The sequence below is a fragment of the Propithecus coquereli genome, unplaced genomic scaffold, assembly GCF_000956105.1.
Source record: "Propithecus coquereli isolate 6110/MARCELLA unplaced genomic scaffold, Pcoq_1.0 Scaffold341, whole genome shotgun sequence".
NCBI lineage: Eukaryota > Metazoa > Chordata > Mammalia > Primates > Indriidae > Propithecus > Propithecus coquereli.
In genome coordinates this window covers 1,701,372-1,711,417 of record NW_012149075.1, presented here as the reverse complement: position 1 = coordinate 1,711,417, position 10,046 = coordinate 1,701,372, and the positions used below count along the sequence as shown (strand labels likewise).

General features: G+C 42.1%; 1 protein-coding gene across 1 annotated transcript in view; it reads left to right on the top strand.

The window, feature by feature from the left end:
• The first annotated feature begins 5,721 nt into the window (after positions 1-5,721).
• Positions 5,722-10,046, top strand: part of HNRNPR (heterogeneous nuclear ribonucleoprotein R) — a 33,853-nt gene continuing 29,528 nt past the window's right edge. The window contains 2 exon segments of the mRNA XM_012650909.1: positions 5,722-5,864; positions 9,098-9,263. Coding sequence (XP_012506363.1) covers positions 9,107-9,263 — 157 coding nt within the window. The 5' untranslated portion in view covers positions 5,722-5,864; positions 9,098-9,106.

Genomic DNA, 10,046 nt, shown 5'->3' with positions numbered 1-10,046 from the left:
TTTTTTTTTTTTTTTTAGAGATGGGGGTGGTCTCACTATGTTTCCTAGGCTGGACTAAACTCCTGGACTCAAAAGATCCTCCTGCCTCAGCCTCCCAAGGGACTACAGGCCCATGCCACCATGCCTGGCTGTCTGTCTCTAAAAAGGCTGCAGAGTTCAGTGTCAGTGGGTGGGTACACCAAGGTCCTGGTGATGAGCCAGGGAATCTACTGTCATGAAATGGAAGAATGTTGTGACCAAGTGTTCAGCACTCTTTTTTGTTTGTTAGTTTTTGGAGTCAGGGTCTCACTTTGTTGCCCAGGCTGGAGTGCCGTGGCTGGATCATAGCTCATTGTAGCCTTGAAGTACTGGGCTCAAGTGATCCTACTGCCTCAGCCTCCCGAGTTGCTAGGACTACAGGTGCATACCACCAGCCCAGCTAATTTTTAAAATTTTTTGTAGAGGTGGAATCTCACTATGTTGCCCAGGCTGATCTCAAATTCCTGGGCTCGAGCAATCCTCCTGCTTCAGCCTCCCAAAATGTTGGGATTACAAGGGTGAGCTACCATGCCTGGCCTGTTAAGCACTCTTAAAGTGGATTTTTTTGTTTTGTTTTTTTAGAGATGGGGTCTTGCTGTGTTGCTCAGGCTAGATTCAAACTCCTGGGCTTAAGGGATCCTACCACTTCAGCAGCTGGGACTACAGGAGCATGCCACCACAACCGGCTATTAAATTGGATTTAACAATCCTAACTGGACTTCAAAATTGATTATTACTTTCTTTAGTTTGTCTAGGGGACTGGACGTTTCGAAAGGAGAGCTCATTGTGCAATCTTTCTTTTTTTACTTTTTCCATTATCCCTCAGAACCCAAGGAGAACAGGGAACTCATGAAAAAAAATAATAATAAGGACAAAAGAACTTCAAAATCAGAGACTACCAGCATCAGGTTTGAGAATATGAAGACTTAAAAAAGAGGAAGGTTTGGATTAATCTCTTTTGGCTGTATAGCATGATGATTAAGAGGATAGAATTTGGAGTTACACAGAAGTTTGTCTCAGTTCTGATTTGAGCCTTAGTCTCTTCATCTGCAAAAGGGAGATGATGCCTTTTGGTACTTGCTTCATATATTGTTGTGAGCATTAAATGAGATAATGTAAGTGCTTAACGTGTGTTAACTAGTATGAAGTCCATATAGGTATAATCTTCATAAGACATTTTCTTTTCCAACAAACCTACCCAAAGGACTGTTTTTTTTTTTTTTTTTAGACAGAGTCTCACTGTGTTGCCCGGGCTAGAGTGCCGTGGCGTCATCCTAGCTCACAGCAACCTCAAACTCCTGGGCTCAGGTGATCCTCCTGCCTCAGCCTCCCGAGTAGCTGGGACTACAGGCATGCGCCACCGTGCCTGGCTAATTTTTCTATATATTTTTAGTTGTCCAATTAATTTCTTTCTATTTTTAGTAGAGACAGGGTCTCGCTCTTGCTCGGGCTGGTTTCGAACTCCTGAGCTCAAACAATCCGCCCGGCTCGGCCTCCCAGAGAGCTAGGATTACAGGCGTGAGCCACTGCGCCTGGCCTCCAAAGGACTGTTGCTCTCCAAAGTTAAAAACTCATGAAGCCACAATTTTGTTCTGAGATACTGTCATTTTTCAGAATAAGTTCAAATTGCATTATAAGGCCAATTCGTAAACCACATAAGAAATATGTTCTCATCTTATATCACCGTTGGCTTTGGACCCTAAGTAGTATTTTCTAGCTTATTCATCAAATTGATCATAATTATTTTTTTATTTTTATTGTTTTAGAGACAAATTCTTGCTCTGTTGCCCAGGCTGGCATGCAGTGGCACCATCATAGTTCACCATAGCCTTGAACTCCTGGGCTCAAGCGATCCTCCCACCTAAGCCCCGCCCTGAGTAGCTGAACTACAGGCTCACACCACCTCGCCCTACTAGTATTTTTTTTTTTTTTTTAGTTTTTAGAGATGGAATTTGTTTTTATGTTATGGAGATGAGGTCTTGCAGTGTCACCTAGGCTGGAGCGCAGCAGCTGGATCATAGCTCACTGCAATCCTGAACTTCTGGGCTCAAGCAATCCTCTTACCTCGGCCTCCCGAGTAGCTGAGACTACAGGCGTGGGCCACTATGCCTGCCTAATTAAATAAATTATTTTAGAGATGAAGTCTTGCTATGTTGCCCAGGCTGGTCTCAAACTCCTGGCCTCAAGTGATCCTCTTGCCTTGGCCTCCTGAGTAGCTGGGATTATAGGTGTGAGCCACTGGTGACCAAAATGATTTTTGACTGATAAAAATATGTATATTCTACAAGTGATGAATCTGCCAACACTGAGATTGTAATTGAAAAATAGCATGGTGAAGTAGCTTTGTAGTTAGTTACACAGGCCTGTGTTTGAGTCTTAGTTCAGCTGTGTGGCCTGCCTTTGGGCAAATGTTTTAACCTCTGTGAGCCTTATGTCCTCAATAAAATGGGATAATATTACTGAGGTTTCAGTCTCCACATAAGGATTAGCAATAGGATATGTAGAACACGCAACACACATTAGGAGCTCAAAAATGGTAGCGATTACTGTTTACAATAATGTGCCACTAAGATGGAAATGCACTTTCTTTCCATTTTAAAATGGTTTTGATAAATTTGAGAACTAGAATGGAATTCAACCAGCCACCTCAAAGATAATCTTCAAAAGAAAAAATGCTACAAAAATGATGATAAAGTAGGCATGCAATTAGATCTTGGGGTAAGTAGATTACAAGTTTTTGCAAGTTATCCATATGGTAATTTATTTTGTTACAAGTATATAGAGGATTCTTGGCTGGCCGTGGTGGCTCACGCCTATAATCCTAGCACTCTGGAAGGCTGAGGCGGGTGGATCGTTTGAGCTCAGGAGTTCAAGACCAGCCTGAGCAAGAGCGAGACCCCGTCTCTACTAAAAACAGAAAGAAATTAGCTGGACAACTAAAAATATATAGAAAAATTAGCTGGGCATGGTGGCACATGCCTATAGTCTCAGCCACTTGGGAGGCTGAGGCAGAAGGATTGCTTGAGCCCAGGAGTTTGACGTTGCTGTAAGCTAGGCTGCTGCCACGGCACTCACTCTAGCTGGGGCAACAGAGTGACACTCTGTCTCAAAAAAAAAAAAAGAATAGAGGATTCTTGGCTCCTAAATGTCAGCAAGGGTTGGTTGCTGATGGCCTTTCCACTAACATTCTACACAATAGTATTTCTTTAGTATTTCCTCATTTCTTTCTCCTTTATTCTTTCCTATATTGTTTCCTTTTTCTCCTTTGCCTTGCCTGTGCCTTTGAATTGTGGTTTGGATGGCTTATCCCTGTTAGTGGCAAGTGAAGGCATTCTGAAGAGGCTGAATTGATATAATCTTATCTGAGGAATAGACTAAATGTTTCTTTTAAGCATCATGAAAAAGACAAGCAAGACAGATTAATCTAAGAATCCCATAAGGAGGTTTGATAATTTTAAACATTCGCTATTACAGGTTGTAAGTAGTACAAGTCAAAGCTTCAATTTGTATATCCTGGTGTCCTGTAATTGTTAAGAAGCAAAAGCATATTCACTGACATACCAGCTCATACCACAGATTTGGTCTGTGACAGGCAAGGGTTGTGGAAGGGCCTGAAGTTAACTAATTTCAAATGATTAGGGGTATAGCCGGAGCTTCCCTCAGCAACCCGTTTTATTATGTTTATACTGGTCCTACCTTGTCAGGTAGAATATAAGCCATTAGAGGACAGTGATTGTGTTTTGTTCATTTTCTGTTCCCTACTCTTAACTCAGTGATTTGTCTGTAGAGGGCAATAAATTATTTGTGGAACATTGAATCCATGAATACCTATATCTATACAGTAACTTTTTTGGTGGCTATTCTTTCAAATAAAAAAATCAAGATATATGGTCTGAAGAGGTGGAATACCTATGAGGACTATGTGGCAGAATATATGAAATATTATCTCAAAAAATATTGGGTAAAAATGGACTTAAAAGGAGTTTCTGAATGGAATTCAAGGGTCCTTCAACTTAAATGAAAAAAAAAATAACATCTTGGTTTACTTATGTCTAAACGAAATTTAGCATTCTTTCCCCATTGTGAATGTAGGCAACAAATTAGAATTAGTAATACCTTTCAGTCTGTCACCAACAGAAATCATTTTCATTTCACTTTATTATTGTAATGGATTTCTTGAAATATCACTTTAAAATTTTCAGTATTAGACTCGCTGCAAGATGTTAATATTTAATGTTAATAAAGAAAAAGATTACTATATCACGAATTTATTTTTAAAATATATTTTCTAATTGTATTTCAATATAAATGGTTTCATTTGTAATGCTACATATTTTATTTTATGCACTTAAACTGAGAGGAGATCCTGGCTTTTACCAGACTTTCAGATGGCACAAAACACATGAAGAATGCGGGAGCTATAGGCAGATTTATGTGAAGCTAATAAAGTTCAAGGTCTCTCACTTTTACAATGCCCTGCCAAGACTCTTCCTAAATTTGTATTTGTCATATTATTTTTCTTAAAGATCCCAGCATTTTTGTTAAGTTTCACACCCCATAACACAAAACTTGGATTTAAACTTGGATTTAGCTTCGACTGGGCACATAGTAGTTTTCAAGAATTAGATTTTTGGTTTGTAGGTTCTAAGAAATTAAATGATCCTCGAGTGCATCTGGAAATCCTGCAGACCACCGCTGGACCTCCTCCACTCCCAAGGAGGCGCGGGCGTTAGGCGGGTAGGGGTGCGGGTGGGAACGGCTGGCTCTACAAAAGTAAATTAGGTTTCTGCGGGATGAGATAGGTTTGGACTAAGGCGAGTACAGGGAACAAATCACATGGAAGGTGAGAAATAGGTTTAGGAATAACAGGAATTAGTCTTCTTTGGGAATTACCCCTTTTCGCCCCGCACAGTTCTTTTGGTTCATAGATGGGACTTACCTGCTTTATCTACTTCATGAATATTAATTAGCTCTAAACCCTGTGAGAAAAGGTCTCTGCTCTGTCGTTTGTGTTACACATTGCTCTTGAGTCTTTACCAATTTAGCGATTTCTCTCACACTCTGCGTTGCCACCAACGATGTGTGCAAGGGAGCCAGGGAAGGAAAGAAGCAGTTTTCCGATCCTTCCACGGGGTGATTTTCTATACACAATCCTCCAGCAAAACGAGGAGCCAAATTATCTTTAAGTCGTGTTCTAACTAGAGCCAAAAGATGACCTGCAGAGAGGCCCGAACGCGTGGCGCAGGGCGTGTCGGGGGGGAACGCCGGCCGCCGCGGCGCGAGGGAGGACTCGGGCGAAGCGACACCGGCGACCGAACCGGAGCGCCATGGCGGAGCGCGGCCGGCACGGACCGTAGGGGGCGGGGCTCTGGAGGCGGCCACGCGGCACGAGGCCTGGATTTTCGGCCTTGCACCGGCGGCAGACGACGAGGGAGGAGCCTCGACCACCCAGGGCCTGGTGCCCCCCAGCCTCGCCGCCACCAGGGGCTCCCACCACAGACCCCTTTGTGTGCCTACCCCCGCCCCGGAGGCACCCCAGCCAGCGGCGCTGAATACCCTCATTGGCTCAGCCGACAGCTTCATCAATTGGCTCACGAGTCGTCCGGCATGGTCCACTTCACCTCGCTACAATTGGTCGCCTGAGCTGCCTGTCAGACCGCCTCTCGCACTGATTGCCCCGCAGTTCGGAGTCCCTGGAAGCAGTTCCGGGAAACCCCGCGTGCTGCCGGGATCGCGTCTGTGTGCATGAGGGGGGGAGGGGGTGGCGCGCGCGCCATTTCTAGTCGTTTTCAAAGCGCCTCGCGCTGATTCTCACGGGCCCGGCCGCCGGCCCCTTCTTTGCTCGGGTGAGTCTCGCGCTGGCCCGTGGGGGGAGGGGCCGGGAGCCCCGATCCGACCCGACTCGGCCCGGCCCAGGCTCCGCGCCTTGTCCCCAGTTTCGTTTTCGCTCCGAGGCCCCGGGGTGGGGGCGGGGATGGGGATGGGGATGGGGATGGGGATGGGTTGGGGGCGGCTTTGGCCTCGTCCGGCCGCGCAGCTGTGGGCCTAGCCCTGCTGAGGCGCCTTCTCACCCTGCTCATCCTCCCCCTCGCTCCTCCAGCCTCCAGCCCCCAGCCCACAGTCCGGCCCGCGGAGCGCTCTCCGCGCGGCCTGCCGGAGCCGGTAGTGCTTTTCCCGCCTCCGTCCGCCTCCCCATGCGGCCGGGTCGGGCGAAGGGCCTGAGGCGCCCACGGCGCTATTGCTTCTCCCCGCCGGATCCGCTTCGCTCCCGTCTCGGCCGGCCTAGCCACGAGTGGGATGTGTTGATAATCGGGACGGGCCACAGGGGGTGGGGTGGGCGGAGGGCGGGGTGCAAATCCCAGGGTTACCTGAGCCGAGAGAAAACTTTTGTGTGAGTAGAAGCCGATAAGGCCGATTTGTGTGGGAAGCCTCCCTCCCCTCCCCATTCTGCATGCTGCGAGCTGAGATTTGAAGGAAAAAATGACTACTAGAGGCCGTGAAACTTAGGCTTCAAGCGGCGCCTGAGATGTATAATGCTAAGAATGTCGTAGGCGCATTAAATTGGAAAGGCGATTCTTTTTCTTATACGGCAGTAACCGTATTTCCAAAATTTAAAAATTAAAGCCAAGGGGTTCTTAAAAGATTCAGTCCTTTCACACTACCTGTTGGAGATTTTTGCTGTCCAAGAGGCTGAATTTATGTCTCATGAGTCAGTCGTAGGGTAAGGGCTTGATACTCCTAAGCCGTGAGGTAACCGTTAGTTTTCATTTCGTTGGTTCTTTTAAAGCCTCTTTTAAAGTCTCTTAATACGAAGAATTTACACAGAGGTTCAGAAAAAGTCGAGGAGCTAGTGTGACTTCCCAAATCTCCCAGCAGCCCTTTAAAATCTTTAAATTTCTCCTTTTTGCAAAAATGTTTAGATCAAATGACTCCAATTGCATTAGTATATTTGCTGCATCCAGAAATATGGTTTGGCTGTGTGGCATTGTGTTGAATTGACATGAGTTTTAAATGGTCTCATATGAAATAAAAGTCTTTTTTAAATGAGCATTTTGTATTTGGCTTGAAGAGATAGGTTTTTCCTTGATCTGAGAATTTTATTTTCTGGAATCTAATTATTTTATGTTTTTTGTTAAACTTTACAAACTTTTTGAAAATTTTAACCAATTTCAATATCAACTTGTAGAGCCTTTGCAATGAAATGGTGGTCATAAATATTTCTGTCTTGTGCTTAATACACAACTTATCTTTTTGCTTTACACACTTAAAAAAAAAACCCCACCTTAACAGATATTCATTGAACTTTTCTGTTAAAAATTTGCCTCTTTTCTGTGACTAATAGTATTCTCAGGTGCAATGCTATGAGGGTCTTGTGATACTGAGAACTTTTGAGTTCTGTTGATCTTAAGGTAGTATTTGGGGGTGGGGGAAGCATGGAAAAACAGAACTATATGTTCATAAAGATATTTTGGCTTTTAGGATGCATCTTTATAGAAATAGGTTGTGTTAATCAGTAAACGTGTTCATCTCACACGATGTAGTTTCTTGATCAAAAGTGTGCCAGTTTCTAATGTTTCCGTTTGTGCTAGTTCATCAGAATTTGAGGCTTGCCTTGAAAAACATTTATCCACCCAGAGTTTAACCACAGTCTGCGTCTATATACACATTAGAGGGCTATCAAGTCTTTATGTTTTGCAATCATGAAAAAATCATAATATCTCTTATTTTCTAAAGTAACCCTTTCTGCATATTCCTTTCTTCTTCCTACTCTCTATTACCTCCTTCTCTTGGTCTTCCTTCCTTTTTCATTAACTTCAACTAAATATAAGTGGACTTTGAAATGCAACGTTGTTTTAAGCCAGAAAACTGCACCTGGTGCATTTGCACAGTGTTTGATAAAGCAGTCTGGAAGTGTGGTTATCTTATGTGTCTTAGTGCTTTTTAGGAGACTTGTATTTTCTTTATAGATGACAGGTATCTCGAATTTCATCAAGAAAAGTAGGCTTTTTCTTGTGGTCCACCTTCGTGTCTTTTATTTCAGTATATGTTACAATGTCTTTATTCTGCTGCCTATTATCTTCTTCACATTATAATTTCAACACAGACAGATGCACTTTAATTCCCTGTCTTTTGAGGCAGTATAGAGAACTGGCCTTGTATGGTTTTATTATTTACTCTCTCTCCTTAGGGAATTGGTCCATTTTAGCATTACATACAGGCTGAATGTACAAAATGACTTTTGGTAGGTTAATCTGAGAAATCTGACTGAAGTTTATCCTAATTAGGTAATGTTTGTTGAAATAATTTGGAAGCAGTTAGCTGTCCATTCTTCAGTGTTTTTGCATCTTTATTTTACTGATGAAAAATTCAACTTGTACTCATTTTTTTTGAAGAAGAAAAAGCAACCTCAGCTATAGCTCACTTATTATTTTATGTGGACTTAAAACAATTGTTTAGCTTTTAAACTTGGTCATTTTTTCTTTTAAATCTGTGAATGGGAATAGCAAATTAATCTTAGAACAAAACTTAATGTCAGGTTCGTTTTTTTAAGTGAGGTGTAGAAAACCCAAACCACCAGCATGTTGAACTAGAGACAACAGGGCACTTACTTCACACCTGTATTGTATTTGAAGCAGAGTTAGGAAAATTTGAAAGTCCATAAATCTTAAGTGGTCTGTGGGTGTTCATTCTGTTCTTAAACCAAAACTTTTAAAAACATTGTAAGAATTGAGAGCTAAGGGGCTTTTAGGATTTCGTGGTGATTTGTTGATTCTGCTCACCCGGACACAGCAGCTGCTTTTGTTAATCAGCAGTTATACCTTCACTAAATTAAAGCCTTTATTTAACCTGGTGTACATGAAGTTCCTTAAAGATCTAATGCTTCCATGTACATTTTCTGTGCTTTTACAGGATTATTATTGCAAATTTAGGTCAGATACATCACAGAAGGCATAAACTATTATTTCGATAGAGGTTATTAGCAGCATGTATACAAATTAGTTTAGATAAATCATGCATTGTCCTACAAACTAGTTATTTCTGGCTTAATGTAATATAGCTCCTGAATTTTTTCCAGCAGCATATTAAAATGGCTAATCAGGTGAATGGTAATGCGGTACAGTTAAAAGAAGAGGAAGAACCAATGGATACTTCCAGTGTAACTCACACAGAACACTACAAGACACTGATAGAGGCAGGCCTCCCACAGAAGGTGGCAGAAAGACTTGATGAAATATTTCAGACAGGTATAATATGCATTTCTTGTTTCTGACTGGTTATGAAAGTGAGGGCAAACCACTTTGAATTTTACAGATTTTTAAGGTTAAATAATACTGACTGTTTCTGATCTGTAGAGCTGAATGTTTGTTACTTTCCCTTCATTGAGGACATATTGGGTTTGACGTTGATACTCTTATTTCATTATTTTGAAGCCTTCTTAGTGTTGAATATGCAGTCTTAGTTGTTTCAGAACAGTACATCAATTTGTCTTAGATTTATCGCCAATTAAAATGTATGTTTCAGCCTACCAAATTTTGCATTTTTTCTTAATCTAAATCAGTCATCATTTTGCTTTTACTTTTCTACTTTTAGCTTCTTAAAGTGATTGCTAAATCAGCTTAGGTCTGATTAGGTGGCATAATAAGAGGAATGGTTAGACTGTATTGTCTGAAATGATAATAAATGTCAGACTTTTTGAGAGTTTGTGGCCTGTCTAGTTTCTAATAGAAACCCACATCTCTCTGTAATTTGGAAGTGTTTGGTTTGTAACAGCTGCTTTTTTTTTTTTTTTTATTTAATCCAGAAGTCCCATTGTTAAGTGCTTAAGCAAATTTGAACATCTTAATATGGTTGGTTGTAAGTGGTTTGAAGTTTTAAAGAGGGAGAGAAATATTTACCCTTAGGGAGTGTTGCTCATAAATAAATGTGTCCTCCTCCTTTGGGGCCATAGATGGAAACTTTCTTCCTCTGTGTTTCGTGTGCCTATCTAGATTCTGAGAGAGAGAGAAATGAATTGTCTCACTCAAAAT